The sequence below is a fragment of the Crocuta crocuta genome, unplaced genomic scaffold, assembly GCF_008692635.1.
Source record: "Crocuta crocuta isolate KB4526 unplaced genomic scaffold, BGI_CrCroc_1.0 scaffold549, whole genome shotgun sequence".
Classification (NCBI taxonomy): domain Eukaryota; kingdom Metazoa; phylum Chordata; class Mammalia; order Carnivora; family Hyaenidae; genus Crocuta; species Crocuta crocuta.
In genome coordinates this window covers 882,161-904,589 of record NW_027529169.1, presented here as the reverse complement: position 1 = coordinate 904,589, position 22,429 = coordinate 882,161, and the positions used below count along the sequence as shown (strand labels likewise).

Below are 22,429 nucleotides of genomic sequence, written 5' to 3'. Positions count from 1 at the left end.
CTGAATTCATGGATGAGCTCTAGCAGTTTTTTGGTGGAATCTTTTGGGTTTTCCACATAGACTATCATGTCATCTGCAAAGATTGAAAGTTTGACTTCTTCTTTGCCAATTTGGATGCCTTTTATTTCTTTGTGTTGTATGCTGAGGCTAAGACTTCCAACACTATGCTGAATAACGGTGGTGAGAGTGGACATCCTTGTTGTATTCCTGATCGTAGGGGGAACCTCTCAGTTTTTCCCCACTGAGGATGATATTAGCGGTGGGTCTTTCATATACATGGCTTTTCTGAGGTCTGATCCTTCTATCCCTACTTTCTTGAGGGTTTTTATCAAGAAAGGATGCTGTATTTTGTCAAATGCTTTCTCCACATCTATTGAGAGGACCATGTGGTTCTTACTTTTTCTTTTATTAATGCGATGTATTACACTGATTGATTTGTAGATATTGAACCAGCCCTGCATCCCAAGAATAAATCCCACTTGATCATGGTAAATAATTCTTTTAGTGTACTGTCAGATCCAGTTGGCTAGTATAAACTGCTCTTGTTCAAACCCTGGTTCTGACACTTTATAGCTGTCTGTCATCTCAGACAAGTCATTTAACTCCTCTGTGCCTCAGTCTCATCATCTGCAAAGCAGAGACAGGATTGTTGGGAATATGAAATGAGTTCATGGAAATAAAGCATTAATGTCTACCACATGATAAATGCTTGAAGGTTCTAAACTGCTATTATTATCATTACTACAGTCAAGGAACATCAACTTTAGTGCAAATGGTTCTCTGTTCTGCTTTACTTTATTCTAAGACTTCTATTTTTCACTGTCAAGATTTTAGCATGTTAGGGAGATAAGTGGGTACAAGACCAGGTGCAACAGCAGTGTTCAGAAATTACCCAAAACTTGACGATAAGGTAAAATGAGGATTGTGTATCTTTTCAATGTCATTTTGGAACATTGTCTAAAACACCTATTTAAAGTATATTTCAGGGGCGCCTGGGTGGCTTAGTCGGTTAAGCGTCCGACTTTCACTTAGGTCATGATCTCGTGGTTCATGGGTTCGAGCCCCGCGTCGGGCTCTGTGCTGACTGCCAGCTCAGAGCCTGGAGCCTGTTTCAGTCTGTGACTCCCTCTCTCTCTTACCCTCCCGTGCTCATGCTGTCTCTCTCTCTCTCTCTTCTATAAATAAATAAAAACATTAAAAAAAAAATTTAAAAAAAAAAAAAAGTGTATTTCATTATTTGGGGGGATGTTTCTTTGTTTGACCTACTATATACTACTGATTAGGGTCCAGACATTGTGAAGATACATATTAACTTATACATTTTGTCCAGTAAGATGCAAATAATTTCTGGCCAGTAGAAAAGAGAATCCCAAAGATTGCAGTTTCATATTGTCCTATAAGATATGAACCAGTTTTGTATACAACCTAGCAATCTTTTTTTTAAGTGGGGTTCACACCAAGTGTCAGCCCAACGCAGGGCTTGAACTCACAACCCTGAGATCAAGACCTAAACTGAGATAAAGAGTTGAACGCATAACCAACTGAGTCACCCAGATGCCCCTATAACCTAAGAATCTTATTCCAACATTTCTTCATTGTCCATAAATACTCAGTCCCTCAAATGCTCTTTGAACCCTTTTTACCATCCTGTTGGTTCCCTTATTAATAAGTGACATAAATCTTGGACATGTGTTTGCCTATATTCATAGGAGATCAGGTTTTTCAATTTTTTGAAAATTATACTTCGGCAGCAGAGTCATGTGGAGTCCCCCAAACTGAGCAGTGGAATATCCCAGGTCAGGATTATATTGGAAGTGTTCCACTAGAAAGACATCTCTACATCCCATCCTAGGAGGGTGAAAATATTAAAGATACAGAACAGAAATCACTAACAGAATCAGAAGTAAAGGATTTAACTGAAAATAGTTGGCAGGGACTGAATTTGACACCAATACCCCAAACAAGTGTTTTGTTTTTGGTTTTTATCACTTTCCCTCTCATCCCTAAAGAACATATGATGACTGATATATCTGTTTTGCTCCTGGGCAGGCTCTAAATGATGCTTTTGGTGGGACTTCTGTCACCCAATGGATTAGACAGAAAAAGCCAAGCAATGCCTTGGAGGCTGTGAAAAGAATACATCAAAATGGAGGTGGGGATGAATGTGATGATCCTAGCCCTTTAGGGTTACATATTTAGAATCTTTCCCAAAATTAGGCAAGAGAAGAGATGAAGGAGACCAGCCAGAGGACATACAGGCTGCTATCCCTATCAAAGCCCCAGGGTGGAGCTTGCTGTGGTCTGAGCAGGTTGAGACTCTGACCCAGCTCAGAGTTTGCGCTGCAGCTGACAACAGCTGGTTTGTTGTTGCTTCCTCCTTGGAAGAAGAAGACTCTCCAAAAGGACATGGGTTCCAGCCCCGCACTCCATGCTTCTTCTTCCTGCCCACCAGGGTTTAGGATCCAGGAACATTCATTTCTCCTACAACCCAGAGAGAGATAACTGGGACAAAAACAGGAAGTCCTTCTATGTATGGGAAACAGCCTTCCTAGAAAGGTTTAACTCCCAGTTTGCAGCATCCAGCAGGCCTCCAGCCACCTGCTCTTCTCAGTCTTTTTGTCATAACTCATCTATCACCTATTCTGCCTCATTTCTACTTCTCTATAGTCTCCTATTGAGCTCCTCAGTTCCATGCTATATGATGACCCTGACTACTCTCATCCCTTCAGACACAGCCAAAGGGTAAGGAAACCGTTGGAAAGGGCAAAATGAAAGCCTAAAAGTATAGTGAAGTGGAACTGAGTTCTGTCTGTCTTGTGAAGTGAGAAGATTTTTGTAGCACACTATGTTTAGTGCAAGAAACCCAGCGTGCAGAAATCAAGGAACTAGACTGATATGATAGTCTTTTCCTTCACAAATGAACATTTCTGCCAACTCCCATTCCCCTCAAAAATTACTAGTCCTGGACTAAGTTCCCTCACTCTCATTTAAATACCTTTCCAGCAAGGTAATCTGAGGTAAAACAAAACAAAACAGTTTTATATATACACCTAGTCTTTAGAGACTGAATTTGTGCAGCCTGGTGCCAGCAAAAATCCATATGATTTGCACAGACAAAACCTCAGAAGAGTAAGAAATTTATAAAACATCTCTGATGCCACCTACATTTTGGGGGCAGAATGTTCTGCCTTTCCAGGATTTGGAACCACTGGAACTTACACATACTATTGTAGGAATTGGAATTAGTTTAATCACTTCAGAAAATTATTTAGTAGTATGTACAAAAGCTGACTCAACATATATCCTATGGCTCAATAATTTTACTTCCAGGGATAAACCCAACACATATGTACACCAAAACACTTGTACAAGTTCATGGAAGCGCTATTCATATTGATAATAGTCACAAACTGGAAACAATTCAAATGTCCAGCAACAGTAGAATGGGTAAATAAACTATGGTGTATTCCTATGATGGAATTCTATAAAGCAATAAGAATAAACAAAGTTTTGTTATATGCAACAATGTAAATGAATTTCACAAGTAACACTGAACAAAAGAGGCCAGACATAAGAGGGCATATACGGTATATCATTATGTTTATGTGAAGTTCAAACAAACCACACCCATCATTTAGAATACAAACAGTAGAGGGGCACCTGGGTGACTCAGCTGGCTAAGGGTACAACTCTTTTTTTTTTTTTAATTTTTTATAGTTTATTTATTTTTGAGACAGAGACAGACAGAGCATGAGTGGGGGAGGGGCAGAGAGAGAGAGGGAGACACGGAACCTGAAACAGGCTTCAGGCTCTGAGCTGCCAGCACAGAACCTGATGCGGGGCTTGAACCCATGAACGGCGAGATCATGACCTGAGCTGAAGTTGGACACTTAACCGACTGAGCCACCCCAACTCTTGATTTCAGCTACGATCATGATCTCACAGCTTCGTGGGATTGAGCTCCACACTGGGCTCTGTGTTGACAGCGTGGAGCCTGCCTGGGATTCTCTCTCTGCCCCTCCCCACTCATATAACCCCCCCCCACACACACACACACCCTCTCTCTCTCAAAATAAATTTTAAAAAACTTAAAAAAAAAACCACCCAGTATGTATCTTTGTTTGGAAGTGGGGGGACAGAAACTAAGAGGTGGGCTTCCGAAGAGTTGGGAATTTTTTGGTTGGTTCCTTTCCCTTTCCCTTTCCTTCTTTCCTTCTTTCTTTCTTTTTAAAGTAGGCTCCATGCCCAATGTGGGGCTTGAACTCATGACCCCAAGATCAAGAGTCAGATGCTTTACTGATTGAGCCACCCAGGCACTCCCAATAATGTTCTTTTTCTTGATTTGGTTACAAGGGACTGTTGTAAGGGTATGTTTACCTTACTGAAAGTCACTGCTGTATATACACTTATGAGTTGTGCACTTTCCTGTATGTGTGTTATATGTTGACAAAAAGTTCTTTTTTAATGGTTACACAGTCCAAGGTTCTTATTTCTATTTCTTTCCATCATTCCCTACCCAAACTCAATTTTCCTCTTCCCCACCCCCAGACTTCTTCCTCTAACCATTCCCCCAAATGTATCATTTAAAACACACATCTTTCTGCCTAATGGAACTGAGCTGGCATCTTTGGACTCTTGCAATTTTTCCAGCATTTTTCCATAATTCTTTCCAGCTAATTCCATGGTAGTTATCTCTACCTCATGACTCAAATCTACTCTAAAGAACTCCAAAGGTCTTTAAAGGTGTAGATGCAGAGTGTCAGCCTCTTTCTCCACTGTCTCCTTTATCTACTAATTTGAGAGCTCCTCTGGTTCACTGGGATTATCTCTATCAGCAGAAATTCTCCTAAATGTACAATTCAATTGGTTAGTTCCACTTTTTTCTATCCCTATTGCCAACTCTCGCTGCCTTCTAATCAATATCTTTAGAGATACTGAGCATTTCTATTTGAGTGTAAGGATGGGAACCTTTCCACAAATATCATCACTTCTGGGTATACAAAGTCACCTATTAGGCTTCAAAGGCCAGCTCTATCCTGGCTTTCCTCAGAGAAATGCTAAGGTTGTTTTATGTATTAGTAACATAGAATTTCTTTAAGAGGGGCTGCTAAGAAATCTTGTAACAAATAATACTGCAGTTCAGGACAAGAGTATCTGGTAAGAAACCAGTATTGTCAAAACCTGTACTGTCCCTTGAAGCCTACCCACATGTCCACCAACTTACGACTGGCACAATTTGACAAGGTCCTGGTCAGTAGTGCCTGGTTGCAATCCCCGGATATAGAGGTTGGTTTTGCTCAGCTGGTCATTTCCATTGCTCCCACTGCTGCTGTTAGGGGTACTGTTGCTTGGACTAGGTGGTGCCATTTGCTGAGATAATGACACATATGGCTGCAGAGAGACATGAAGAACAGAAGGTCAGAAGATTATACATTTAAATACTGGAGAGTGAGGAAGATCCTGTCTCCTTCCAAAGAATGATTCCAAACTTTAATAGCAATTAACTCAATGGAGAATTAAAAAACAAAAACTAAAGAAATTCCTCTCTGCCATTCTGCCATAGAATAAGAAAATATATAACTGTCTTACCTATCTTTCAGGAATAATGAGAGGCCAAAATAAGCTTGTGAAAGGTTTTTTAAAAAGGTACTTTGTTATAGTAGAATGTTTTTATCATGCAGATACTGAAAAACACAATGTATGTTTTTTTTTTTTTTTTTATTTCTAGGAGAGATGGAGAGAGACAGCGTGAGCAGGGGAGGGTCAGAAAGAGAGGGAGTCACAGACTGAAACAGGCTCCAGGCTCTGAGCTGGCAGTCAGCACAGAGCCCGACGCGGGGCTCGAACCCACGAACCGCGAGATCATGACCTAAGCAAAAGTCGGACGCTTAACCGACTAAGCCACCCAGGCGCCTCCACAATGTATGCCTCTTGACTAACCTATGTAATGAGACAGGACTGATAAAATCTAGATTCCACTTAAAAATGATGAAGAGGAAATAAAAATTTATCAAATCATGGAAGTATAAATAGGTTTAACATAGATTATTAAAAAAAAAACTGTAGAATATGAGAATTGCAAAATACCTGGAGCTTGAACATTACTGTAAACTGAGACAAAATGAAATACTAATGACCATGCAAAAATACTAATTACCAGTAAAAACTGAAATTTGTTACCCTAGTAATAGGAATTTAGTCCTAAGTTACTTATAAATCTTTTAAAATTTAAGTGAATGAACAATAGCTAAGTTATGGTCGAGGAAACCCAAGATTTGGGATGAAGCATCCCTAATCTTTCACTACTGATACCAGGACAGGCTACCAGACTGGGCTACAATATTTTTTTGGTACTTCTGTTAGCCGAAAATACTAGGTTGACTGGAGCATGGATCCATTCCTTCATGAATATTTTAACTCTTTATTTCTAATCAGGTTTTTAGTGTTTACATTTATATTTGGTTCATAATACTCTAAATTTGCATAGTTACCTATAATCTCGCGCATTTTACTACCTCACACTCATATTCCAGTTCTCCCTAGGCTCAAAGCACTTCACAGTATAAATCTATTTGGAATTACTTCATTCTCAAATGCTAGTTTTATCTCCAGGTTCTCCCCCCACCCCTTCTCTCTTTTGGTGGTGATGTTAGGGAGTGGAGCAATAAGAAACATGAATGAAGAAAGAGAAGAAAATGAGAAACATGAATAGCAAAGAGAGAAAATCTTCACCCCAAAGAATCTTAATATGCAACGTGCCTCTTATATTTATGTCCCTGACCTTCAGCAAACGTGAAAATTAAAATCTTTGCTTGGGCTAAAATATGCTGAAGCAGGTATTTTCCAATCTTTATCACTATAACCATAAAAATGTGCACCTGCTTGCACATACACAGTTTATCCCTTGGCTCTAAACTGAAGCAAAGATGGGGCGCCTGGGTGGCTTAGTTGGTTAAGCGTCCAACTTTTGCTTAGGTCATGATCTCGCGGTTCATGGGTTCGAGCCCCGTGTCGGGCTCTGTGCTGACTGCCAGCTCAGAGCCTGGAGCCTGCTTTTCTGTATCCCCCTCTCTCTCTGACCCTCCCCTGCTCATGCTGTGTGTCTCTCTCTCCTAGAAATAAATAAAAATTTAAAAAAATTAAAAAAAAAAAAGATAAACTGTAGCAAAAAGGAAGAGACCCAATACCACATTCTGGGGTGCCCCAGACTCATGATCCATTACAGCTCCAACACAACCTTTATACTTCTTATCCCTGTCTCTCTCTCTCTTTGCAAATACTAACCCTAGGATTAGGGTAATCCTAATGATGTGACAGTGGTAATGATGATCATCCATGTGATGATGGTGACAGTTACATTATATAGTCAACAGGTGCGAGAGGGTGCATGGGACATGTGTGTATTTTTTAGCAACTTTCAGACAAGACAAAACTAGGGCAAATAAACCTAAAAATCATACATTCAGCTCTAAAAATGACAGTACTCATTTTAAGAATGATATTCGGGGCACCTTGATGGCTCAGTTGATTCGATTGAGCGTTTGACTTCGACTCAGGTCATGATCTTGCAGTTCATGGGTTTGAGCCCCACGTTGGGCTCCATGCTGATAGCTCAGAGCCTGGAATTTGCTTCAGATTCTGTGTCTCCCTCTCTGTCTGCCCCTCCCCCGTTTGTGCTCTCTCTCTCAAAAATAAACCTTAAAAAAAAAGAAGAATGACACTGAAATCTCCTCTGAATTACTAGATCTGCAATAATAATACTAGTGGGTCAAGGCCCCCACCATTATCATTACTATCATAACTGCACCACCTGATTTAAAGTACAGTCAAGGGGCTCCTGGCTGGTGCAGTCAGTTAAGCATCCAACTTCAGCTCAAGTCACGATCTCGCAGTTTTTGAGTTTGAGCCCTGCGTCAGGCTCTGTGCTAACAGCTCAGACTCTGAAGCCTGTTTCAGGTTCTGTCTTTCTCTCTCCCTGCCCCTCCCCTGCTCATGCACTCTCTCTCTCAAAAATAAACATTAAAAAAAAAAAAAAAACAACTACAGTTAAGAAAACTGTGACCTGTATTCTAATCATGGCTGTTCCTGAGTTCAGAACAAGATCACTGCTGGAGATCATTCAATAATAGATATGTCTTTCCTCATTTCTAAAGAATTACTATTATTTATCCTTAGGCTGAGAAAGCCAAAGGATATTCTATGCCCAGGGTGATGATGATAATGATGACACAAACACAACACAAAAAGCAACTCTAGTGGTATGAGACCATATGCCAAGCACTGGCAGAGACCATTTGCCTGAGTTTATCTATCCTATGTCCCAATATGAGAGAATATTTCTAAGAGAAAGTATCAATGATGTCAGTCCTGTCTAGAAAAGAACGCAAGTGTTACTAAGGCAAGAAATAAACTGAAAAGAAGTTACTGATTTGCTACATAGCTATAACCTTGGTTTTAAAATTAAGGTCTCAGCTGTAATTTAAAAATATGACTTAGTCAATAATAAACTTGTTGTAGGCCAGAAAAATTCCTAGGAAAAAAGATACGGTTTAAAAAACAAACAAACAACTTTTATCTCTTGATATTCCTATGCAGCTTCTGAAATTGCTACATAGGTTTGGCTACAAAGAGAAATGGTGTATATATTTATTTATTTATTTATTTATTCACCTTGAAAGGTAAGAGAATCCAAGAAAAAAAAAAAAACAAAGGTTGAGAAAGCTCCTAAGAAAAGATTATCTGGCTTCCCAAAAGAAATGATTTGGAGAGACATAATAACTAATGTAAACTAAAAATCCATGTTTACCTATGTATGTGAGAGAAAAAGGTGGTATTTACAAAGGTCCAGAGAACTGAGGTATTCTTATCGGCAAGGGAAGGATAGGGCAGTATTCTCTCTCTTCACTCCTACTAAAATGATTCTGAGGTCACTGGTCCTCTGTCAGGGACTAACTTAGAAAGTGAAGAGCAAGATATTTCTTTCCTTAATCCTGCTATACTATGGTAGATTTCATAAACCAAAGCAGACTATAAATCTTAAAGCTAATTTGCTTTTTATCATTATGTCCCAAAAATTGTCATTTTCCTGTGAGGATCAAATTTAGGGTTATTAAAGAAGCTAAAATGACTGACTTGTTAGTACACCAGGTTATCTTCAGGAAAGGATAGAAATCTACTACAGTATATATCAGTTAACTTCATCCCTTTGAATGACATGTAGTTTTGTTTTACTCCCAGAAGAAAAAGAAAAATAGGTAGGTTTTTACTTATACCTTGGTTTGTATTCAAGTAGGTGGAACTCCTGAAGTCATTTGGATTAGTGGCCAAACTGTACTATACCCTATAATTCCAATGTGGATGGGAATTCTTTAAACAAATTCCCTCACATTTGGCCTAGAATCTTAGATACCTGAGATTATTGAATATGCCTTCAGAGGGATTTCGTGGATGACTCAATTAGTTGAGTGACCAATTCCTTGATTTCAGCTTAGGTCATGATACCAGGGTTGTGGGATCAAGCTCCCTGGTGGGCTCCACACTGAGTGTGCAGCCTGCTTGAGGGTTCTCTCCTGCTGCCCCTCCCCCACTGGTGTGCCGCCCATGCATGCTCACAAGCTCTCTCAAAAAATAAATTTTAAAAAATTCTCTCTCCCTCTCCCCCATTCTCTCTCTCTCAAAAAAAAAAAAAACAAAAAAAACCAAAAAAAAACCCTTCATATTCAAAGGAATATGTAAAGTTACCCAGTAGAAGAGTACTGGTATCAGTCTTCTTAAGGAGATTTAAATCTGGAAGTGAATGGGAAACATTATGGGTTTATAAAGAGAAATAATATCACATATCTCAACTGCATTATCAAAGCTAGTTCAGAGAGGTGGAAGACCACAGGTGGGGAGACTATTTAGACAATATTAGACATGAAGGGAGGTAAGGGAAAAGCCTAGTTAATGGTTGGTGAGGTGGCATTTATAAGGATGTGTAGAGAATACGCGGTGATAATCCCATTAAGAATCTCTAGGGATAAATACCTAGAGAAGGACTGTTAGGATGGAGATACAGAAATGTATAACTCCTTCAACTTCACCCAGAGGAAAAAAAAAAAATCAAACTTCCCTTTCCTATAGCATGAATTTTATGTTTCCTGTCTTGCTGAGTTATAAGAAACTGAGAGACAAGACAGTGTTTTTCTTTTTGCTTTCAAGAGTCATAATGATAGAGATGATACAATGCCTAATTTCTAATCACTAAGTATTTTTTATTTCAACTAGGCTCCATGCCCAACGTGGGGCTTGATCTCATGACCTGAGATCAAGACTAGCCTGCTGTACCAACTGAGCCAGTCAGCTGTCCCCATCACTAAGTTTTCATCAGAACTTTAAGAGAATGATCCAACCAGGTAAGACACTTGTTAACTAAATTATAATGTGAGTAAAACATTGTCTTTATTCTGAAAATTTGATTCTGATCAAGCATTCATTTAGCGTTTCAGAAAATTAGAAAATTCTATACCCATTCATTTGCCATCAAATCATCCTCATCCTGGGCCCTTAACATTATTACTGTCAACGCAGGAGAAAACCTCACCCCAGCTAGCTAAGTTCCCAGCACACAGTACACAGGCATGGACATTAGCTAAAAGAAGTAAAACAAACTTAGGGGATTTGCTAATTGTGTTATCATTTTTTTAATGTTTATTTATTTATTCATTTATTTTTGAGAGAGAGAGCAAGCACAAGCAGAGGAGGGGCAGAGAGAGAGAGAGAGAGAGGAAAACATAGAACATGAAGCAGGCTCCGGGCTCTGAGCTATCAGCACAGAGCTTGAAGTGGGGCTCAAACTCACAAACCATGAGAGAGCATACCTGAGCTACAGTCAGACATTTAACCAACTGAGCCACCCAGGCCCCCCTAATTGTGTAACATTTTAATAAACCCCCTAAAGAATCTCAAAGATATACAATACACTGGCCTGACATCAAAATTCCTATTGCAACTTGAATATAGATGATCTATATAAGACATGTTCCTGGAGCCAGTAATCTCTAGGACATACAATATATCTGAACATTTTTTTAAGTTTATTTATTTATTTTGAGAAAGAGCAAGTGTGAATGGGGGAGAGGCAGAGAGAGAGAATCCCAAACAGGCTCTGCACTGCCAGGGCAGAGCCTGATGCAGGGCTCAAACCCACAAACCGTGAGATCAGGATGTAAGCCAAAATCAAGTCAGACGCTTAACTGACTGAGCCATCCAGGTACCCCTATATCTGAACACTTTTATCTAAAATACATTATTTCCTTGGTTCCATCATAGTGTCTTCTAATAAGATAAAGTTGACTTCCCCTGAGAAATAACAGATCTTCTGATAATCACTCATGAGACCCTCTGCACTATTTGATTCATTCAATAAATATCTGAATACCAACTATGTGCAGGCCCTACGTGATACATCTTACAAATGCATAAGAGTATGAGTGAAATATATCATAATAAATTTAAACACACACCCATAAGGAGCCATTAAGGAATTCACAAACCAGAGCCTACAATCTAGATAACTAGCAGAATGAAATACATGTGCTAACAGGGATCCAAGCAAAATTGTACAAGAGTATGAAATAAAAAAGTTGGTTCCTGAGAGAAAAGTTTCTCAAAAGAGATGGTTGTATCTTTATTTTTTTTTTTAATGTTTATTTATTTAGTTTTGAGAAAAAGAGTACATGCGTGAACTGGGGAGGGACAGACGGAGAGGGAGACACAGAATCGCAAACAGCCTCCAGGCTGTCAGCACAGAGCCTGCCACAGGGCTTCAATCCACGAACCATGAGATCATGACCTCAATTTAAAAAAATAGCCAGACGCTCAACCAAATGAGCCACCCAAGTATGCCAAAAAAGATGGTTGTACCTTGAAGGATGTGTAGGATATTAAATTTTTAATGAGGAGTCTTAGGGAAATGCAAACCATTATCATAACGAGATACCACTTTATACCCACTAGGATGGCTATAATATAAAGATTATGGCTTTAATCAAAAGCAACTTTGATGCTTAATCAAAAGGAACTTTGATGCTATAATCAAAAATAACAAGTACTGGTGAGAATGTAAAGAATTTAGAACGCTTCTACACTGCTGATGGGAACATAAAATGACACAGCTGCTTTGAAAACCAGTTTGACAGTTCCTAAAACTGTTAAACACAGAGTTATCATATGACCCAGCAATTTCACTCCTAGGTATGTACCCAAGAGAACTGAAAACATTATGTCCACACAAAACCTACACACAAATTTCACACATTATTTATAAAAGCTAAAAGTGGAAACAACAAAAATATCGATCAACTGCTGAATGGATAAATAAAATGTAGTATATCCATACATAAAACTATTATTCAGCTATAAGGAGGAATGAAATACAGATATATGGATGAACCTTGAAAACATGCAAACTGAATAGTCACAAAGGACCACATATTTTATGACTCCATTTATATGAAATGTCTAGAACAGGCAAGTCTACTCTAGATTGGTAGATTAGTGATTACCTATGACTGTGAAAGGTGAGTAATGAGAGAATGTGGGGGAGGGCTGGTGGCTAAGTTGGTGGGGTTCCTTTTTGGGGGTAATGAGAATGTCCTAAAATTGATTATGGTAATGGATGCAAACTCTGTGAAAACACTAAAAGCCACTGAACCGTACACTGTAAATGGGTGATTTGTATGGTATGTGACTTATGCATCAATAAAGCTGTTACAAAAATTTGATGGTGACAGGTGGAAAGAGGAGCACATAACGACCACTAAAAACAACTTGAGATGTTCTGCAGCCACAGTTAGCATGGACTAGCACGGTATTCACCCTACGTTGGTATCACCATACTTCATTTCCAGATTTAAAAAAAGGCATAATAGTCATATATTTTATTGAAATTCAAGCGGAAATACAGATTAACCATTAATCATATCAGAGCAAGAAAGTGTATTTCTGGGGTGCCCAGCTGGTGGAAGAACATGTGACTCCTGACCTCAGGGTCATGAGTTTGAGCCCCATGTTGGGTGTAGACATTAAAAAAAAAAAAGCAGCAGCAGCAGTAGCTTTGGGGAGCCTGGGTAGCTCAGTTTGGTTGAGAATCCAATTCTTGATTTTGACTCAGGTCATGAGCCCAAGGTTGTGGGATCGAGCCCCATGTTGGGCTCTCTGCTGAGCATGGAGTCTACTTAAGATTCTCCTTCCTCTGACCCCCTCCACTCAATGCTCCTAATTAATTAATTAATTAAGCTTTATGGAAAAAAAAGAAAAGAAAAATGGCATCACTAGAAAATGCAGACCCTGAGCCAGAGAACACATACCTTATATCTGTCCACCATAGCTGATTTTATTTATTATTATTTTTAAGTATGTACTTTTTAAAATGTCTGTTTATTTTTGAGAGACAGAGTATGAGGAGGGAGGGGCAAAGAGACAGGCAGAAACAGAATCCAAAGCAGGCTCCAGCCTCTGAGCTGTCAGCACAGAAGGGATACAGGGCTCGAACTCATGAACCTTGAGATAATGACCTGAGCCAAAGTCTGACACTTAACAACTGAGCCACCTAGATGCCCCACCATGGCTGATTTTAAAAGCTGACTCAACACTTTCTACTATTTCCTCTTAACTAAACCTGACATCATCTCTAGCTCATCTCCTCCTCCTTTCATGGCTCTTACCAATAGAACAGCAATCTGTTTCCCACATCCCTTGAATACCAAGAGGGGAGCAGTAAGGTACACCAACCATATGGCCTCCGGTGAGTTACTTATGTTTAAAATTTTTTTTTTTAATGTTTTATTTATTTCTAGGAGAGAGAGAGAGAGAGACAGCGTGAGCAGGGGAGGGTCAGAGAGAGAGGAGTGACAGACTCTGAAACAGGCTCCAGGCTCTGAGCTGGCAGTCAGCCCGACGCGGGGCTCGAACCACGAACCGCGAGATCATGACCTAAGCGAAAGTCGGATGCTTAACTGACTAAGCCACCCAGGCGCCCCAACGAGTTACTTATGTTTATACCAGGTGGTATTCAAACTGGCTCTCAAACATACAATGGATATGCAAAAGCCCTAAGCCAAAATGACTACAGAATCCTCAGTTAAGCATATAACCACAGAATATTACCCAGGAATCTATTTGCCTTTCTAGATCCACTCGCCATTCTTGCTCACCTTGCTTTGTGTACCAGGAAGCTAACCATGTGGGAGTGCATGCACAGGCTCCCTTGCCCTCTGGCTTCGAGCTGTGTTTGAGTAACCAGATGTATACTAGCAGAAAATAAAAGGGCAGGAGGAGAATGAGGTCAGAGTATTTATTTCCCTAGCTCCTGCTAAAACACCATGATTTGGCTGCATACTACTGTAGCCCACAGTTCTCTCCATATAGCTACTCTCAGATTCTGGTATTCTCTCTCAACACTCTGCCCTATTAGACCTAGAGGTAATGAGGTAATGTAGGCTCTGTAATTGCTGGCTATTGGGTACTCTGCTCTCTCTCACTGGTTTCCTTCAACCCCTTTGTAAACAGTCTCTTTATTAAATCTTTCTCAAATTACTCAATTTGGATATGCCATCTGTTTCCTTTTAGGACCCTGAATGATGAACCAACCATTCTACTTTGAAGCCTCAGGTGGACGATTTGATGGAGAAGCTCTTAAGAAAATGCCTTCTGTGCAAAAATCCTCAAGGCCAAGTTTAACACAGAATTCTGTTCTATATCAATTTGCTTAACCTTTAACAGTGTCTTAAATCCTATCACATTTATGATTTAATTTGACCTTCCTGACAACTCTATGAGTTAGAACAGAGAATGTGTTATTCTCTTTTAAAACTTAGAAACTGAGGCTCAGTCTTATTTCAACATTCCCTCTGTTGTTATCACTTTGCTTTTTGTTAAGCAGAAAAAAATAACAAAAAAACCTAAACACTGAAAGTATCCAAACCAGTGCAAACAGCTGAGTAAACACATAAAGTAGCCCTTTATACTACTTTTTATATATATATACACACATATATATATATATATACACCTTTATATGACCCTATATAATTTGTTTCTCTCTCTTCTGGAAAGAGAATAGTTCTAAGTTCTTAGGCAATGGGTAATGTCTAGTCAGAATAGAACATGTAAGGAACAAAGGTATCTGAACTATGAGGTTAACAAATAAGGTCTAACAGGTCTGATGTAGCCCTAATAAGGTCTAAAAAAGGTCTAACAAGCTAGAGGAAAATTTCTTTAAAAAATTTTTTTAAAAATCTTTATTTATTTTTGTGAGAGAGAGATAGTGCACAAGTGGGGGAAGGGCAGAGACAGAGAGGGAGACAGAATCCAAAACAGGCTCCAGGCTCTGAGCTATCAGCACAGGGCTCGATGCAGGGCTCGAACTCGTTAACAGGGAGATCATGATCTGACCTGAAATCGGATGCTTAACCAACTAAGCCACCCAAGCACCCTGCTAGAGGAAAATATCTTATATAACACTGGTGCTTATATAAGCACCAACCAGAGCAAGAGCCCTCAACTGAAGTATATGGGCAATTCTACGGTGGGCAGAGCCCTTTTAGGCACAGTATTTTTAGGAAGCACACACCCATGCCTGCAATCCTCACAGTAACCAACCATGTCACCAATTTGTGAGTACATGTCAGTGTGGCAATACCTCATATATACCAGGAAGCATACAGCAAAAAGTTTAACTTCTTAGGACAGAAGGATCTTTAAAGATTAAGCAGCTGAAGTAGGAACAGGACAGCTGACTGCTTGGGGAGAATATGTGCGGAACACAACTGAGCCCCCAATGGGTGTTATTCTGCATTCCCAAATCCCTCCACTATTCAGCTTGGCTGATGGATCACCTGTGTTCAGGAGAATATATGGCCCAGAAAGGAACTGCAAAGTGAAGCAGAATAGTAGCATCATTAGAACTTCATGGCTTTCAGGGCACCTGGGTGGTTCAGTCAGTTTAGCATCTGACTTCGGCTCAGGTCATGATCTTATGGTTCATGACTTTGAGCTCTGCTTCAAGTGAGCTTGAGCCCTGCTTCAGCTGAACAGGAGCCCTGCTTCTCTCTCTCTCTCTCCCCCCCTCTGTCCCTTGCCCACTTGCACATGCGCTCTCTCTCTCAAAAACAAAACTTCATGGCTTACAGAGAAATGTATCTGCCTCTTCCACAATACAGTTGCTTCAGATAGAGAAAAAACAGGAAAGATAATGTCTACCCTCTAGTTTGTTGCACCCTACCCCACCATTTGCCTTATGTTCATCATTTGATACAATTTCATTCTGGCCAGAAATAGATCAAAAAACCACAAGAAGTCAGGCAACACCAGCACTCCTCTTTTCTACCCTCACACTACCTGTTCAGAATACCCAGACTGGTAGACTGAAGATCTGGTCTTATTAAGACTCAAAGTCTGAAAAGATTCTAGTCCTTTGGTCATTATAGAATTCTTTTCCCTTCTAGAAAAGACAATAAATACTGGCAGTACTACATACCTAAAGGAATTGGTCTCATCCAAGGATATGAAAGGTATGTATGCCTTGTCTATTTCCAGATCAAAATAAAATGTATACATGCAACCACCCAGTAATACAAAATAAAATGTATATGTGCAACCACCCAGTAATACATCAGGTATATAAAGTCTTATCCTTGTTCTAGTCTGCTTTTTACAAGGAACAAAGAACTCACAAAGTTTGATATAATATGCATACAACTATCTCTGAAAAGATACAAAAGAAACAGTTTATAATTCTGGCTACTAGAAAGGGACTAGCTATACGTAGGATGGGGTGAAAACAAAAAGACTTTTTCTATATGTGTTTCATTAAAACCCATTTGAACATTTTGTTTTATCCCAAATCCATATACCTGTTATCTTTTTAAAAACAAACAAAAATCAGAGAACCTGGCTGGCTCAGTCTGTCAGTAGAACATCTGACTCTTGATCTCAGGTTGTGAGTTCGAGCCCCACACTGGGTGTAGAGATTACTTTAAAATAAGTAAATAAGGGGTACCTGTATGGCTCAGTCAGTTGAGCAACCCAACTCTTAATTTTGGCTCAGGTCATGATCCCAGGGTGGTGCTATCCAGCCCGGTGTTGGGCTCCCTACTTAGGGTTCCCTCTCTCCCTCTGCTCCTCTCCCCAGCTTGTGCACTCTCTAAACATATAAATAATTTTTAAAAATCTGACATACTATTTTTTTAAACTAGGATAGAGGGGCACTTGGGTGGCTCAGTTGGTTGGGAATATGACTCTTGATTTTGGCTCAGGTAATAATCCCAGAGTTGTGAGATCAAGCCCTGTGTTGGGCTTGGCACTGAGCATGGAGCCTGCTCTGGATTCTCTCTCTCTCTAACAAAAACAAAACAAAACAAAACAAAACAAGTCCTTGGGAAAGTGTTAACCTACTTTATCAAACTCATGATCTTAAACTACAGTTGGAATGGGGCAGAGATTAGAGGTAAGGGGTAGAAGTGAGGACTAATTGCCAAACTGAGCACTGAATAGCAAAAACAGATTACAGTTGATCCTTGAACAACATGGATTTGAACTGTACGAGCCCACTCATATGTGCATGTTTTTCAATACTGTACAGTACTGTAAATGTATTTTTTCCTCATGATTTTCTTAGTAAGATTTTCTCTTCCTTACCTTACTTTATTGTGAGAATATAATATATATAAAGCATAAGAAATGTATCTTAATCAACTGTTTGTTATTGGTAAGGCTTCTGGTCAACAGTAGGCTATTAGTAGTTAAGCTTTGGGGGAGTCAAAAGCTACACCTGGATTATTGACTACACAGGGGTTCAGTGCCCCTAACCCTCGCATTGTTCAAGGGTCAACTGTATAAACAAAATGATAAATTCTCCAAAAAAAGAAGAGAAAAATTCTACCCAGTTCTTGGATAGTAATGTGGAAGATTATGTAAGAGCTTCCATAAGGTCCACTACCCACAATCTCATAAATATGTACTATTTACATAACAGCTACAATATACTAGATCTATAAAGAATATAAAAAAAGGGTGGGGGGACTCACCTGGGTGGCTCAGTCAGTTAAGCATCCAACTTTGGCTCAGGTCACGATCTCACAGTTCACAAGTTTGAGCCCTGCATCAAGTGAGCTCAAGCCCCACTTTAGGTGAGCTTGGGCCATGCTCCGGGCTCCATGCTCTCTCTGCACCTTGTGGGGTTCTCTCTCTCTGCCCCTTGCTCACTCTCTCTCTCTCTCACAAAACTTAGTTATTTAAAATGGGGCACCTGGATGGCTCAGTCAGTTAAGTATCCAACTCTTGATTTCAGCTCAGGTCATGATCTCAAGGTTGTGAAATCAAGTCCCTCTTCAGGCTCCAATATGGGCATGGAGCCTGCGTAAGATTCTCTCTCCCTCTTCCTCTACCCTGTTCTGTCTCTCTGTGAAATACATACATACATACAATAACACAAAATTCTCAGGTCACAATCTCCCAGTTTGTGGGTTTGAGCCCGCATCAGGCTCTGTGCTGACAGCTCAGAGTCTGGAGCCTGTTTTGGATTTTGTGTCTCCCTATCTCTCTGCCACTCTCCCACTCATGCTCTGTCTCTTTCTCAAAAATAAACCAACATTAAAAAAAATTTTTTTAAACTACCTTCTCAGCTCATCCATAAGCAGCAATTCCTCGTGCAGTCAGGTTTTATTATGAGATTGTAGCAATTCAGTCACATCTTGACTCCACTTCTGTTTCCAGTTCTCTTGCTATCTCCACATCTACAGTGACTTTCTCCACTGAGGTCTTGAACCCCTCAATGTCACCCTTGAGGGTTGGAATCAACTTCTTCCAAATGCCTATTCGTGCTGGTATTTTGACCTCCTCCCACATATCATCAATGTTCTTAATAACATCTGGAATGGCGAATTCCAGTAATCTTTCTATCTACTTGGTCCAGATCCATCAGAGGGATCATTATTTATGGCAGCTATAATCTTTCAAAATGTAGTTCTTTTTAAAAAATTTTTTTTAAAGTTTATTTATTTATTCTGAGAGAGAGAAGAGAGAGCACAAGTAGTGTAGGGGCAGAGAGAGAGAGAAAACTCCAAGTAGGCTCCGCACTGTCAGCACAGAGCCCAACGTGGGGCCTGAACTCATAAACTATGAGATCATGCCTCAGCTGAGATGAAGAGTCAGAGGCTTAAACAACTGAGCCACCCAGGTGCCCCCAAAATGTAGTTCTTAAATAATAAGACATGAAAGTAAAAATTCAGCCTTGATCCATGGGTTGCAGAATGGATGTTTTGTTAGTAGGCATGAAAAAAACAGTAATCACATTGGATATCTCCACCAGAGCTCTTGGATGATCAAGTGCATTGTCAATGAACACCAAGATTTTGAAAGAAATCTTTTTTTCTGAGCAATAGGCTCAACAGTGGGCTTAAAATATTTGGTAAACCATATTGTAAAACAGATGTGCTGTCATCCAGGTACTGCTGTTTCATTCACAGAGCACAGGCAGAGTAGATTTGGCACAATTCTTAAGGGCCCTAGAATTTTCAGAATAGTCACATGAGCAATGGCTTCAGCTTCAAGTCACTAACTGCATTAGCCCTAACAAGACAGTTTGTCCTTTGAAGCTTTGGCACTGACTTTTCCTCTCTAGCTACAAAAGTGCTAAAAAGCATCTTCTTCTCATGGAAGCCTGTTTCATCTACATTGAAAATCTGTTGTTTAACATAGCCACCTTCATTTAACTGTCTTGGTGACATCTGGATAACTGGCTACAGCTTCTATATCATCACTTCCTGGTTCACCTTGTACTTTTATTTATTTATTTATTTATTTATTTATTTTTTTATTTCTAGGAGAGAGAGAGAGAGAGACAGCGTGAGCAGGGGAGGGTCAGAAAGAGAGGGAGTCACAGACTGAAACAGGCTCCAGGCTCTGAGCTGGCAGTCAGCACAGAGCCCGATGCGGGGCTCGAACCCACGAACCGCGAGATCATGACCTAAGCGAAACTTGGACGGTTAACCGACTAAGCCACCCAGGCGCCCCTCACCTTGTACTTTTAATGTAATGGAGATGGCTTCTTTCCTTAAACTCTATGAACCAACCTCTGCTAGCTTCAGACTTTTTTTCTGCAGCTTCCTCACCTCTCTCAGACTTCATGGAACCGAAGAGGCTTAGGCCCTTAATCTAAGCTTTAGATTAAGGGAATGTTGTGGCTGGTTTGATCTTCTATCCAGACCCCTTAAATTTTCTCCATATCAGCAATAAGGCTGTTTCACTTTCTTATCATTTGTGGGTACACTGGAGTAGCATGTTTATTTTCCTACAAAAACTTTTCTTTTGCATTCAAAACTTGGCTGTTTGGTACAAGAGGCCTAGCTTTTGGCCTATCTCAGCTTTTAATAGGTCTTCCACACTAAGCTTAATTATTTCTAGGTTTTGATGTAAAGCGAGAGACATGGAACCCTTCCTTTCACTTGAACACTTGAAGGCCACTGTAGGGTTATTAATTGGCCTAATTCCAACATTGTGTCTCAAGGAAATATGAAGACCTGAGGAGAGGGAGAGAGATGGGGAAACAGCCAATGAAAGCAGTAAAATCATACACATTTATCACTTAAGTTCACCATCTTATAGGAGTTCACAGCACCCCAAAACAATTACAATAGTAACATCAAAGATTACTGTATCACAGATTACCATAATAACAATTGAAAAGTTTGAGGGGCGCCTGGGTGGGTTGGTTGGTTAAGCATCCGACTTCAGCTCAGGTCATGATCTCATGGTTCGTGGGTTCGAACCCTACGTCAGGCTCTGTGTTCACAGTTCAGAGCCTGGAGCCTGCTTTAGATTCTGTGCCTCCCTCTCTCTCTGCCTCTCCCCTTCTCATGCTCTCTCTCTCTCAAAAATAAATAAGCATTGAGGCACCTGGGTGGCTCAGTCAGTTAAGGGTCTGACTTAAGCTCGTCATGATCTCACGGTTCAGGAGTTTGAGCCCTGCATGGGGCTCTGTGCTGACAGCTCAGAGCCTGGAGCCTGCTTGAATTCTGTTGTCTCCCTCTCCCTCTGCTGACACTCTTGTCTCTCTCTCTCAAAAATAGACAACAACAAAAAATAAGCATTAAAAAAAATTTTTTTAAGTCTGAAATAGTGCAAGGTTACCAAAATGTAATATGAAGTGAGCAAATGCTGTTGGAAAAATGGTGCCAATTAACTTCCTCAACAGTGTTGCCACAAATCTTAAATCTGTTAAAAAAAGAAAAAAAAAACCACACACAATACCTGCAGAGCACAATAAAGTGAAGCACCATAAATGAAGTATACCTATACATATTCAGCTTTGCTATTCCACAACGGTTAAGTTTTAAAGAGGTAAGCCACCAGATGGGGAAGTCTATAGCTTTCTATTTGTTTTTGTTTTGTTTTGTTTAATCACTGCTGTAGCCAGGTAGATAAATCTGTCTCTAATTCTGGGGTAGTATTAGAAATCCACTGGCCCACAGATATAAGCTACCTTCTTGAATATTAGTTTTATTAATAATAAAGGTATTATTTTTATTTCTCTCTCTCAAACTTTTTTCTTATTTCTCACATGGAGTGGAGGAAGAGGAGTGCTTCAAACTGAAATCCTTCAAACCCCAACAATCTCTGAGGACAAAACAAGTATTATCTTTGGTAGCTGAAATGAGAGAGGGGATGGGTAAAGTATTAGCATGCCTGGCACTCCCAGTTTGCAAATCCTGCAATTGTAAAATGATGATTTAATAATAATTCAATGGGGCGCCTGGGTGGCTCAATCGGTTAAGACTCCGACTTCAGCTCAGGTCATGATCTCACGTTGAGTTCGAGCCCCGTGTCCGGGCTCTGTGCTTAGAGCTGGGAGTCTGGAGATTTGAATTCTGTATGTCTCTGACTCTCTGCCCCTACCCCCCTCATGCTCTGTCTCTGTCTCAAAAATAAATAAAACATTAAAAATTAAAATAATAATAATAACTCAACTTGGGTTCACAAAAAATAATTTTCTTTCTCAATGTAAAATTTTTATTTTATACATGAGGAAAAATCAAATTCAGTTTTTATATAGGCACTGAATTATTCACTATTCATTTAGGAATTAAGTAGGCAATGAATCGATGTTTACTAAGTGTTTTTTCAAAAGTATCTTTCTTGACTTTACATCCCATTAACCAGCAGAAAGTGGTTAGAACACAGGCTCAAAAATCACAAAGACTTAGGTTTAATTCTTCTAGTGTTGCCATATACTAGCTGTGTGACTTTGGATGAGTTGCTTAGCCTTACCTGTAAAATGGGAACAATAACAGCACCTATGCAACATAATTGTTATGGGATGAAAATAAACACACATAAAGCTCTTATAATAGTGCCTGAAAAATGAAAAAAGTTCACATCCATTTATTCA

At 39.8% G+C, this 22,429-nt stretch overlaps 1 protein-coding gene across 8 annotated transcripts in view; it reads right to left on the bottom strand.

Annotated features, from left to right (window-relative positions):
- The window catches only part of RBMS2 (RNA binding motif single stranded interacting protein 2), a 94,899-nt gene that overhangs the window by 27,254 nt on the left and 45,216 nt on the right, over positions 1-22,429 (bottom strand). For all 8 annotated transcript variants that reach the window (XM_077757524.1, XM_077757523.1, XM_077757526.1 and 5 more), the window contains one exon: positions 5,225-5,391. In XM_077757524.1, the coding sequence (XP_077613650.1) occupies positions 5,225-5,367 (143 nt within the window). In that variant the 5' untranslated portion in view covers positions 5,368-5,391. The remainder of the gene's footprint in view (positions 1-5,224; positions 5,392-22,429) is intronic.